The sequence below is a fragment of the Lepus europaeus genome, chromosome 11 (genome assembly GCF_033115175.1).
Source record: "Lepus europaeus isolate LE1 chromosome 11, mLepTim1.pri, whole genome shotgun sequence".
In the NCBI taxonomy this organism is placed as follows: Eukaryota; Metazoa; Chordata; class Mammalia; order Lagomorpha; family Leporidae; genus Lepus; species Lepus europaeus.
In genome coordinates this window covers 113,990,555-114,002,728 of record NC_084837.1, presented here as the reverse complement: position 1 = coordinate 114,002,728, position 12,174 = coordinate 113,990,555, and the positions used below count along the sequence as shown (strand labels likewise).

The 12,174-nt window shown below is 66.7% G+C and overlaps 2 protein-coding genes across 2 annotated transcripts; both read right to left on the bottom strand.

Moving 5' to 3' along the window:
* Positions 1-241: 241 nt before the first annotated feature.
* INSYN1 (inhibitory synaptic factor 1) lies at positions 242-9,205 on the bottom strand. The gene is made up of 2 exons (XM_062204881.1): positions 8,946-9,205; positions 242-1,047 (listed from the first exon to the last, which is right to left on the bottom strand). The coding sequence occupies exons 1-2, from the start codon at positions 9,099-9,101 to the stop codon at positions 325-327; spliced, it is 879 nt and encodes a 292-aa protein (XP_062060865.1). The 5' UTR covers positions 9,102-9,205; the 3' UTR covers positions 242-324.
* Positions 5,188-7,628, bottom strand: LOC133769681 (uncharacterized). The gene is made up of 2 exons (XM_062204880.1): positions 6,364-7,628; positions 5,188-5,368 (listed from the first exon to the last, which is right to left on the bottom strand). The coding sequence occupies exon 1, from the start codon at positions 7,358-7,360 to the stop codon at positions 6,422-6,424; it is 939 nt and encodes a 312-aa protein (XP_062060864.1). The 5' UTR covers positions 7,361-7,628; the 3' UTR covers positions 5,188-5,368; positions 6,364-6,421.
* Positions 9,206-12,174: the final 2,969 nt, after the last annotated feature.

Here is a 12,174-nt window from a genome sequence, read left to right as displayed (position 1 = left end):
GCAGCAGATGCCAAAGTCAGCCTGGAGGTGGGAGACGGGGCCAGGAGGAGGCGCAAGGGATCCAGGGCCACTCCCGGGCCCCAGCCCTGCCGTGTCCCCAGCACTCCAATGTGCACCTGGGGCCTGGGGCATGGCTGCCTTGCAGGCCAGCAGCCAGGCCCCGCCCCGCCCCGCCCCTCCCCTGCGGGCTCGCCTCGGCCCAAGATGAGCGCCGGGGGCCTGCGGGCCGGGTCCTCGGCATTTTAAAATTTTATTATGACTGCGATTATTTAAATATATATATTATATATATATATATAGCTCTATGTGCCTGCCCGCCCGCCCCTAGTTCTTGCCCTTGGCTTTTTGCCGGGCAGCCGTGTAGGGCAGCGCCGTCTGCGTGCTCTTGTCTGACACGGTCTGGGTGCTGCTGTTCCTTGTGCTGTTCCTCCTGTAGTGATCGGGGGCTGCCGCGGGGCCCGAGCGGCCACCAGTCGAGGGAGGGCGCCGGGGCTTGTGGGGGGCTGGGGCCGGCTTGAGGGCGCCCTCGGCGTGGGGGAGCTCGGGAGGCGTGCCCCCCTCCTCCTCCTCTGCCACACCGGCCGCCTCCTCGCCGTCTCCCTCCTCGTCATCGCAGCACAGCGCGTGGTAGAGCACTTTGTCGCTGAAACGTACCCTCTCCCGCGTGCCCGGGGTCCGCTGGGGCTGCTGGCCCTTGGCTGGGCCAGTGCCAAAGGCCTCCTCGCTGGAGGAGTCCGGGGTGTCCACGCGCGGCCCGTTGGGGACGGGCAGGCCGCCGTTCATGAGCCGGTAGTCGGCGCCAGCGCCCGGCCGGGCCTCGGGGCCGTCCACAGAGTCCGAGGGCGTGGAGGCGTCGAGGAAGGAGCAGAACTCCCAGCTGTCGGAGAGGATGTCCGCCGTCACGAAGTCCAGCTGGCCCAGGTCGAAGGGGCCGCCCGTGCCCGCCTTGTCGCTGCTCGAGGTGCTGCTCACCGTGGCCGTGGTCCAGTCGTCCGGCTCCAGGTCGAAGTCGAAGTCCGAGGTTAGCCTGTCGATCTGGCTCACCACCTGGCCGGGGAGGGGGGGAGACGAGATGGGAGGGTCTGTGGGGCCATGTGCGGGCGAGTGTGCCCCCCTCCCCACACCCCCGGCTGCTGAGCCTACAGGAGGGCGGTCGGGCTGGCGGTCACAGGTTCGTGGGCCCAGCTGAGGGTCCAGACTGGGCCGAGGTGGACAGAGCTGGCTGTGGCCCTCGCCTCACACTCTGGTCCTTTTCCAGAGCCGCAGCCCTCGCTCTCCCACCCAGCTGCAGCCCTGGTGATGGGGCTCGTCAGCCTTTGATTGACAGAGAGAGCTCGGTCAGAAGGGCAGTAGGGGGCCTGGCGCTGTGGCACAGTGGGTAAAACCCCAGCCTGCAGCGCCGGCATCCCATATGGTCACCAGTTCGAGTCCTGGCTACTCCACTCCAATCCAGCTCTCTGCTATGGCCTGGGAAAGCAGTGAGAGATGGCCCAAGTGCTTGGGCCCTGCGTCTGCATGGGAGACCCAGAGAAGCTCCTGGCTTCGGGTCGGCACGGCTCTGGCTGTTGTAGCCATTTGGAGGAGTGAACCAACAGATAGAAGACTTTCTCCGCCTTTGCCCCTCTGTAACTCTGCCTTTAAAAACAAATAAATATATCTTTTTTTTTTAAGGGCAGTAGGACCCCAGAGTGTCCCCAGGACTCCCCTCAGGGAGGACAGGATTCAGGACAGCCACAAGGAAGGCCCTGTCCAGGTTTTTGTACAGCACCTGGGACCACCAGCAGCCCACCAGCCACTGTCCCCTCCGGGTCTCCCCTAGCCTTTCAGGACGAGGGCAGCAGGCGTGTGGCACTGGCTGGTCACCCTCCTCTTCCTGCACCCACCCCCCACACCCCCTGTGTGTCCTCCCTGGGCCCCTGGCTTGGGGGAGAAGGACTAAGAAGTCACGCCCCCTGGCTCAGGGCTGGGGCCAAGGGCACTCAGTGAGAGCCTCACCCTGCTCTCCCCCCTCCCACCCCCACAGGTGCCTGCCTGTGCCTCTCCCCCTCCCACCCCCCCACAGGTGCCTGCCTGTGCCCCTGCCTGCAGAGCAATCAGGGTGAGAGACCCGGAGGGAACACGTGGGACCCAGCTAGAGACACAGGAGAGGATGGAACCAGGGATGGTAGAGGGGAGAGTCAGGCCAGAAGCAAAACAGCAGAACCACAAATGCAGAGCAGAGGGGTCCGCACCAGGCCGGCTGCGGAGGGCGGGGACAGACACACAGGGAACATCCAGACCAGTCGGCTTGGGCCGGCGCCGCGGCTCAATAGGCTAATCCTCCACCTAGCAGCGCTGGCACACCAGGTTCTAGTCCCGGTCGGGGCACCGGATTCTGTCCCGGTTGCCCCTCTTCCAGGCCAGCTCTCTGCTGTGGCCAGGGAGTGCAGTGGAGGATGGCCCAAGTGCTTGGGCCCTGCACCCCATGGGAGACCAGGATAAGCACCTGGCTCCTGCCATCGGATCGGTGCGGTGCGCCGGCCGCAGTGCGTCAGCCGCGGCGGCCATTGGAGGGTGAACCAAGGGCAAAGGAAGACCTTTCTCTCTGTCTCTCACTGTCCACTCTGCCTGTCAAAAATACAAAAAAAAAAAAAAAAAAAAAAAAGAAGGCAACAGACCAGTCGGCTCCCAGCACGGCCCCAGGCTCTACCCCAGGAGTAACCGAGCAACCAAGGCATTCCCTCATTCGGCCCACATCCACAGTGGTGGGGGGTGTGGCGAAGGTGGGCTGGTGCAAGCCCCAAAGTGGGAGGGGAGCCCCCATCTGGGCCATTTCCAGGTCTCAGTTTCTCCATGGGGAGGGTGGGCGGCCCAGTGCTCCGCCAAGGTCCCTCCCGCCTCTGAGAGTCCAGGAGGAGATTATGGGGGTGAGCGTGAGAAGCTGGTTGGGTGTCAATGCCAAGGCGCAGGCCAGGAGAGGAGGCCCCACTTGCTGGGGGCGCAGAAGAGCTGGGGATGTGGGGACCCCCATGAGGACCCCCAGATCAAGTGAGAGCCCTGGGAGGCCAGGCTCAGCTTCCTGTGTTCGGTGAAGACAAGGTTGGGGTGCATCTGGCTCCGCTGCAGCAGGACCCAAGGGGGCGCTCAGCTGGGGGACCCCGGAGCCTCAGGCTGCACACACGCCCTCCCCCGGGGAGCCCTTGGACTCCTCCCCCCGTGCCCCTCCCCCACCCCAGGGTTATGGAAGGAAAGGAAGGCCATGGCTCCTCCCCACCAAGCCTCGGCTTCAGGCCTGTGCCGCGGCCCCGGGCCGACGGGCCCAGAGCAGACACCACTGCTTTCATGGGCAGCAGCAGGACACCACACCCTGAAGGCCCTGGGCTCTGCAGCCAGACTTGGTGTCCGGTCTGGCTTCGCTGCCCACCAGCTGCCAAGTTGCTTGGCTTCTCCGGGCCCAGTTCCTTAGGCACGGTGATTCTAGCAGAAGCCACCTGAGAGGGCCGTTGTGAGGACTTAATGACAGTACGCTTCACCAAGTGGGCAGAACGGTGTAGGCCACCGACACTGTGCACAGGCCGGGCCCCGTGCAGACCAAGGGGACAGCCCTGCGACGGGGACCTTTCCTGACCATGGGGGCTTCCGGCACCCAGCGCACGGACAGCAGAGTCAGGCAGCCCCCAGGTGGGACAGAGCCGCACAGGTTCCAGAAGCCAACCAGCCACGAGGCCGACGTCAAAGCTGGCTCAGGCTGCTCTGGGGGCACGGGTCACAACCATCGCATGGCCACGTAAGGGACGCCACGTGCCCAAGCAAACCACGACTGCGCAGGACTGGGTCAGCCCACAGGCCCGCTGCCTTCCTGGGTGCCTCATTTCCCATGGCCAGTGGGCAGAGCAGGTGTGGGGCCGGCCTGGGCAACCTGCCTCTCTCTTTGGATATCATGAGATGACTTGTTTTTTCTTATTTGTTTATTTGGGAGAGGAGGGGGGGGGGGGAGAGGGAGAACCGTCTGCTGGTTCACTCTGCAGATTCCCACTGCAGCCCCCAGGCAGGGGCTGGAGCCAGGAGCTCAGTCCAGACCTCCCAGGATCCCAGTCCCTAGGGCTGTCACCACCGTGCCCCAGGGTCTCCATTAGCAGGAAGCTGGAGTCAGGAGCCGGAGCTGGGACTTGAACCCAGGCACTGTGGTACGGACCAGGAGAATCCTGACTGCTGGGCTGAGCACCTGCTCCTCTGATTTAGACGCATTTTGCCCATGTGGCATGTGGGGCTGCCTTGCGGCCACACACACAGAAGGAAAAACGCTGGGGCAGAGAACTGGAGGGAAGCAGCAGCATAAGCCACAGAGCCACAGAGCCCGCAAGCCAGGGGCCCACCTGTCTCCTTGTGCCTGCCGCTGGGGACGCGGACACCCAGAGCCTGGAAGAAGCTGGGCGGAGAGCCTGGCGCCTCCACGCCATGAGCACTGGTGCTAGGGGCTGGGAAGGAGCCCCAGGGAGGAAGGGCGGCCCTGGCCCCAGGTCCTCTCAGAAGTATCCCAGCCACTGTCCTGGTCACGGCGTCTCGCTCCCCTCACCTGAACAACCACATCCTCCTGTGCTTCCCACAGACGGCGACTTCCTGTCCAGCTGTGCCCAGAGAACTTTCTGGTCAGCCAAAGTACCAGGCTACTACTCTGCTTCCAGCCGCTCCCAAGTCTCCAGACACAGCCCCCGTCCTCGGCAACAGGCAGCCTGCGCCCAGCAGGCCTCCGGGGGACCCCGCACGTGCCTCCCCTGGAAGCCAGCCGACCCTGTGCCCTGTTCTCGGCTCTCAGAGCACCTGCCCCACCCGTCATGACCCTCATCCATCACAGCAGCACTTCTGTGCACACCGGTGGTCTTGTGGCCGACGCTGGTCTCCTGGCAAGACAGCGAACCCTGAGAGCAGGGGGCCTGGCCCCAGGATCCACACCACACACTGCAGTGTCAGCAGCCAATGACGGGGGGCGGGGAGGAGGCAGCACGGAGGGAGGGTTGGTGAGAAACCGCTGAGGATTTCTGTCTGCTGCATGGCCTGCACACCCCAGGACGGCCTGGCCCAGCCCTGCCCTCCAGCCCCCTCTCCCAGGACTCGGGGGGTCCGGCACCCCTATCTGCCCCTCTTCACCCCTCCACAACCGCTCCTGGCTCCCTTGCCTCCAGCTCCCCGGGGCAGCTGGTTACATAACTGGGAATTCTGCATTATTTATGACCACTGATTATTTTTTAATTCTGTGATTACGTTGTTTATTATCCTCCTGGGGGGGGGGGGGATGCTGGAGGTTGGGGAGGGGCAGGGATGAGCTGACCGTGAGTCACGGGCTCTCAGCTTGCAGTTTGGCCTGATTGGCCGGGGAGCTCCGGTGAATCTGTCCGGAGGAGGAGGAGGAAAGGCAAGCGTGAAAAAAATAAGAAACCCGCACCGTTCTCGCTGAGCGGTGGGTGATGGGGTGACCCACTTTGGCTCGGCTCCGTGGTCCCTGGCCTCTTGTGCTGCTTCCTGGCCGGGCCACGCTGCTCTCACACTCGCACCGCCCACGGCCTGCTCTGGCCAGAGCAAACACCTGCCCCAGTGGCTGCTCCCTAAGAGCTTCACACAGGGGACTCCCTGCCACCCCCCTGGGTTGGGCAGAGGGCACGCCACGCCTCCTCCATGCTCCCGAGGTGCGGGCTGAGGGAGGCAGGTGTGCCCTCTCCCCAGGAGTCCCTGATGATATCAGGGTACGGGGTCAATTTAAGGATCCTACTGGAGCCTCCCGGCTCAGCAACATCATGGGGCAGGGGGAACCCAAGCGGAGGCAGCCAAGTACCTGCTCAGGGTAAGCCCAACACCTAGGGCCAGGGAGAGTATCTGGCCGGTGGGGGCAAGAGAAGGCGGGGCAGGCAGAATCCCACCAGAAACACGGGGGCTCCTGGACAGCGTGGGCCCCCCCGCAACACATCCAGGTTTCTGGGGGTCATTTCTGACATCCATGGGACCCCTGCTCCCCCACCACAATGCTTCCCTCCCCTATCACACCACGCCCCTGCACAGGCCTCCGCCCTGACCCGGCCGTGCCAGGCACACTCTGCCTCTCCAGCCCGCACCCTGGCTGCCTCTCACTGCACACGCACCTGGCTGGCGCCCTCACTTCCTCTGAGTCTCTACTCCACAGCCACCTTCCTGGAGACCCCCTTCCTGTCCCCATCACTACCGCTTTCCCCACTGGCTGCCCAGCCAGGAGGCCAGCACCCAGCCCCGCGCTCCCAGGTCCAGGCTAGAAGCTGATGTCACTGGGGAAGATGGGGCCGCGGGCGGGGCAGGCACGGCCCGGAGCTAACACTGTACACACGACACCCCCTTTCATCCTCACAGTGACCCTACCAGGGAGGCTGCAGTCGGAGGACGGGCTGGGCAGGGAGACAGGCACAGAGAGCCGAGCTCACACAGCTAGGAAGGGCTGGAGCTCGGAACTGAACTTGAATGGAGGCATCTGGCCGTGGAGCTGGGCTGGGCTGCTTCTCCCAGAGAGCCTGCGGGGACTGGGGCTGGGGCACCTGGAGAGACGAGGCTCATTAAGGTCTGACGTCCCCGGCAGCGCAACTGCAGCTCGCAAGGCACCGTCACCGCCTCCCTGCCTGGGTCCTGGCAGTGATCTCCCCACGGATGGGGAGGGGGACGGTTGGCCGAGCTGCGCAGCAGGGGTTTGGGAGGGTGAGAGGGACACGGGAGAGGCAGCTCCAAACCCTCCGTGGGGGTGAGCCCTGGTTAAGATCACCGTGATCCCCCCCTCCCATTTCAGAGATGAGCACACCAAGCTCAGGGACTCTCTGCCTCTGTGAGCACTGGGTGCTGGGGAACGAGGTCGGCACAGGGGAGCTGAGCCAGGACAGCTCCCCCGGCGGCACGAGCACCGCCCGCCTGTCTCCACCTCTAAGCCTTTACTTTCCCTCCAGGTCTCCCAAGCGAGCAGGCAGCAGGTGCAAAGAGAGAACAAGTGCCTGCTCCTTCCCCAACTGGTACCCTGACCCCTGCCCACCACACAGGAAGGTGGCCCTAGCTGCTCTTCCTCTCGCCTGGGCCTCCCAGAGCCTCCCCTGCCTCCTCCTGGCCCACTGCCCTTTGCCGCCACTCCCCCCACCCCACCGCCATCCTGGGGCTTGCCCCTTCCGGGGGCGGGGGACACTGGCAGCGGGTACCTAGGTAGACTCTGGTTGCTGTAGCAACCTGCCCAAGTCTTGGGAGAGGCCAGGGTTTGTGGGGGAGGGGACTCCTCCCTCTCTGGCTGGGCCAGGGTCTCCTCCAGGTGGAGTGTGTGACCGTGAGACAGGAAGGGAGGGGCGCGAGAGGGACCTGCTAACAAGTGCTGGTGCCACAGCATCACAACAGTGCACAGGGCTCCTGACACAGGGTGATGCAGAGGTCACCGGGGGCCCACCCAGCCCAGGAGGGGCATCAGGACTGCATCCTGGGCTTACGGTTCTGCCATGGGTGGGCTGTGTGACCTGGGCCAGGCTCCTCTGCTTCTCTGGGCCTCTGTCCTTTCCACAGCGAAGAAACAGCTTGGCACGCAGGGGCCCTGGGAGCCTGGAACAGGCTCAGGTGGGAGGCGGCCTGCAGTCAGGTCCAAGTTGGCTCCCAGGCCTTCTGGGGGGGCCTCCCAGGACAGACAGCGTCCTGCCCGACGGAGACCGCACAGTTCCCACGCCCCACAGAACCATTTCTGTAGCACATCTAAAGGACGTGAGGGTCCGGAGCAGGTGGTTGATCAGAGTCCTTGGATCCCTGAGACCGGAAGAGGACAGGCTGCCCGGGGCAGGGGCATCTCGCCTCCGCCCTCCAGGTTGCATGACCCAGAGATGCCTGGCCAGACCACAGGCAGCAGCGCCCCCGCCCCTGTCTACCTGAAGCAGCAGTCATGACCCCATCTTCATAGCGGACTTCCTGGTGGTCAGCTCTACTAGACTGAGAGTCAGCCATGGCCTGACCTCACTTCCTGTCCCAACATCTCTACCCATGCCCCTCCTCTCTAGGCCTTGCCACCTCCAACCATAGCTCCCGCCAAACAACCCCACGGCTCTCAGGCCAGCTTGGAGCTGACACCCATAGTCCCTGTAGCCCTCCCAGGCCCCCGTGCCCAGCACAGCTGGCTGTGGAGAGCCCGGGCCCCTGGTTACCAGGAGTTGGAATACACCTAAAGCCCACTTGGCTGGTGTCATGGCACCCGGTGGGCAGATTCCGGCTGGCGGCCACTGTGCATTTTGGGCAGGACGGCAGCTCAGGGAGCGGGTCGAGGACACGTGTACCTCACTGCCCCAGCAGCGTTCATCTGGGCTCTGCTTAGACACAGGTGCACACTCTCCCGCGTTTCTGAGGGGCTGTTCAGCCTTGCGAGCCCCTGACCCCACTGTTTCCTGGACTCCGACACCCACTAGCACCCATGCCCCAGCCCTGGCACAGACACGCACACAGAGACACACACACGGCCTCTTCTGATCCCAGGACGGGAGGGCTCAGCTGGCTTCTTCCTGCAGTCTAGGGATCTGATTGATCTCTGCGGGGAATGGTCTGAGCTGGGCTTCAAGCAGCGGGGACTGTCCCAGTGGAGCCATCCACACCCTCCCAGGGCCTCTCGGCAGAGTCGGGAGGCAGAGGATGGCCTCAAAGAGGTCAGCTCAGGTTCCAGGAGAACAGCCATGGTCGACGCCACCTCGGCTGCTCTCGTGCCAAGAGCCAGGGGCTAGGGACCCGCTGACATGGTACCCAGGACACTCCCGCCACACCAGCGCCCCTCCAGCCCTGGGGCTCAGTGACGGTCTTAGGGACAGAAGAACGAGGCAAGATTGGCACCCCAGGAGACGGACTCGCACGGATACGGCTCGGCACGGCTTTAGCACGTGAGGGCGAGCGAGTCTGCAGCTCTGGGTCGAGGCCAGGCGCAGGGGCAGGCGTCACCCCCAACTCACCTCCCTCAGCTCCTTGGCCACCTCCTTGAGCTCCCGCAGGATGTCCTCGAGCTGCCCGATGACCATCTTCATGCGCTGCCGGATCCGCTCCCGCTCGCCGCCGCTGCTGGGGTGGTCACTGGGCTGCCCGAGTTCCGGGGCCCCCCGAATGTTCATCCTTCACCACGTGGCCACAGGCCTGCCCATACTCCCCCCTGCCGGGCTCACGCTGCGTCTGCCTCCACGGAGCCCCCCTCGGCCGGGCAGAGCTCCACATCTTAACGGCCCCCAGCCCACTCCCCTGACCCCTGCCCCTGCCACCCCGCCTCTTCCGCCTCTGGGTGGGGGAACGCAGCCCCCCAGAGGGAGGCAGAGTCTGCCGGACTCTGGCAGAGGGCAGCGGGAGGGGCCTCAGGCCCCAGGAATGGCCTCAGCACTGGGAGCACCAGTGGGCGTGCGCGGCCAATGTCCCCCGGAGCCTGGACTCGGCGGCCCGCGGGGGCGATGACACTGCAGGGACTCTGGGTGAGAGACGCCCTTGGAGCGGGGAGGCAGTGGCTCTCCCTGTAGGACTCCCGGACAGCTCCAATGGCAGAGGTCTGGATGGAGGTGGCTGACCCCTGAAGAGGGAGGGTGGCCAGGGTCTTCCAGACAGCGGAGGGTGCTCCCTTCTGGGGGGGTGGGGGGGCTGCTCCGTGCTGGCCCCGGAGCGGGTTACAGAAGGGCAGCCGGCTGCGGAGAGCGGGGAGCCTGGCGTCAGCTCTCGGGCTGCAGCACCGGCGGCGCCCTGGGCACTCCTGCACCCTTGCGCGGGCCGCCGGGCATGTATTTATCTTAGGGAGGGCTGTGCAGGCCAGGGCTTCCAACGCGGCTCCTCCTCTGGAGGAGGGGAGGGAGCCCCCGCTGCCAGGGACTGAAGTCCTCAGCTGCTCCGGGGGCGCCCGGCCACGCCACGCCGCCCCACCCCCACGCCCCGGTGCCTGCCACCCCCCCCCTTCGGCCTCCCTCGATGCCCAGGGCCCCTTGGGGGGGGCGTCCTGCGTCTCAGTCCCCGCCCCCCCCCCCCCCCGCCCTCGGAACCCGTTCCCCGACTCACCGAGGGTGGGGGCGCTGGCGTTCTCTCCGAGCCCCAAGATGATATTGGGGGACCTCCCCCCAACAAGGCTCCCTAGGGCGGGCTCCTCTCTCTGGACCCTTCAGCTCCTGGCCTGGGCGAGGTCTTCAGCGCCGGGGCCCGGGACATCTGGGCGGCGGGAGGGAGGGGGCGGGGCAGGACCGAGCGCCCGCAAGCCCCACCAGGCTCCGGGTGGGCAGCGAGCGAAGACCTGGCCGGCTCAGGGCTCCGAGGCCACAGGTGACCCGGGCGCAGGGCGGCCGAGGCGACTCCGGGCCGGTCCCAGCGCTGGAGCGCAAGTCAGCGGCCGGTAGGGTGCAGGGGGTCCTCAGCCCCAGCCCGGCGCCCCCGGCCGGCAGCGTCTGGGACTCGCTCTGTCCGGTGCGCCCCGGCGGGCCAGGGCTCCGCGAGCTCCGCCTGCCCTGGCCGCCCGGAGCGGGCCGGCCGCGCTGGGCGCCCGCGCGCACTCAGCCCAGAGCCCGACGTCGGCGCTCGGGCACCAGCCAGGGTCCGCTCCGCTCAGTCCACGTCCCGGAAGGTCCGGAGCCCGCGGTCCCGGGGGAGGGGCAGCGCCGGCCGCCGGGACCGGGTCCCCCGCAGGGCCCGGCCGAGAGCGCGCGAGGCTGGGGCCCGGCCCGGCTGGGTTCGGCGCCCGGCGCAGGAAAGGCGAGGAGGCGAGGGGAGGGGAGAGAAGCGGAGGGGAGGGTTCGAGGGGAGGGGGCGAGGGCAGAGGGAGGGGCGGGGAGGGCGCGCGCCGGGCCGGGCCGGGCCGGGCCGGGCCGCGGGGCGCACGGGCTCGCCGCCTCCGCTCAGCCCGCGCTTGCCTCCCGTGCGCCGCTCTCGGCTCCGCGGCTCCGCGGCTCCGCAGCCCCGGCGCCGGCTCGGGGCCGGGCCTCGTCGCGGCCTCGCCCAGACCTGCTCCGCCGGGTTTCGCGGGCCCCGGGGGCTCCGCGGCCTGGGCCCGCTCCCGGAGGCCGCGCGCCCCGGCCCCGCCGCCGCGGGACTGGCCGCCCGGGGCGGCCGCTGGCTCCCTGCGAGGCCGCCCGGCTCTCCTCGCTCGGCTCGCCGCGGCTGCCGGGGAAGGGCCGGCCGCGCGCCGGGAGCGAGCGCTTAAAGCGACACGCGCGCCGCCTCCCCGCGCGGGCGCGGCCGGGGTCTCAACGCCAGGAGGGCGAGGGTCCTGCTTTCGCCGGACCTGGCCTGGCCGGGCAGCGCCAGCCAGGCCCGCGCCCGCCGCCCCGGGGCGCGCAGGGGCAGTGGCGGGGGGACGTAGTGCCCCGCACCCTGGGCACCCCCATCACCCCTTGCCCCCACTGCGGTGAGCTCTAAGCTTCCCTGCCGGCTGTTTCTGGAATCCAGACCCTCCCCACGCCCCTGCATCATACCTCAAGCTACCCCAGACCCAGTTTGCTCTCTGGTGAATTAAGAAAAGAGAAGCCAGCCTGGCTGAACACCTGCTGCCTGCCCAGCTCTGGGTAGGGCCGGGCTGGGGGCTGCTGGGTGGGGTGGCAGGTGTGCCTCGGATACCAGCACTTCCTTCAGTTGTTCACCCATGAGCACTGATTGAGCACCTTCTGTGTACACATCCCAGGAAGGCAGAGCAGGCAGGCTCACAGGGACCCTGAGCCGACAAGGACCAGCAGGCAGGCTCAGCCTGGCAGGTTCCTCCGGGAAGGCAGAGCCCCGGAGCGACTCTCAGAGTAGGAGTTACCCCGTGACTGTCAGTGTGGGAAGAGGTGGGGATCGGCAGCCCGGGCGGGGAGCAGGGTGCGGGAGTTATGTCAGCTAGGCTTGAAGGTTCTGGGAGGGTGGAGGAGGGAGGCTCAGAGGAGGCCCTGTCCAACCCCCTGCTGGGGGTGGGGAGGCAAAGGTGGTCCGGAAGTGAGCTGGGCCTGCCTGCATTCTTAGGAGAGCCCCTGGGGGCTGTACGTGGTGGATTTGGGGGCCACGTCCATTAGGAGGCTGTTCTGAGCTGAGGACTTGGGCAGCAGTTTGAGCCGTGAAGCTGGGTGGACGGCTGTGTGGGGGAGGGGGTGGAGAACCCGCCAGGGGCAGGCAAGACGCTCCAGGTGATGGGAGAGGCAGCGTCTTGGGGGTGAAGGGTCGGTTGGTTTGGCCACCAATACTGACAGTGGA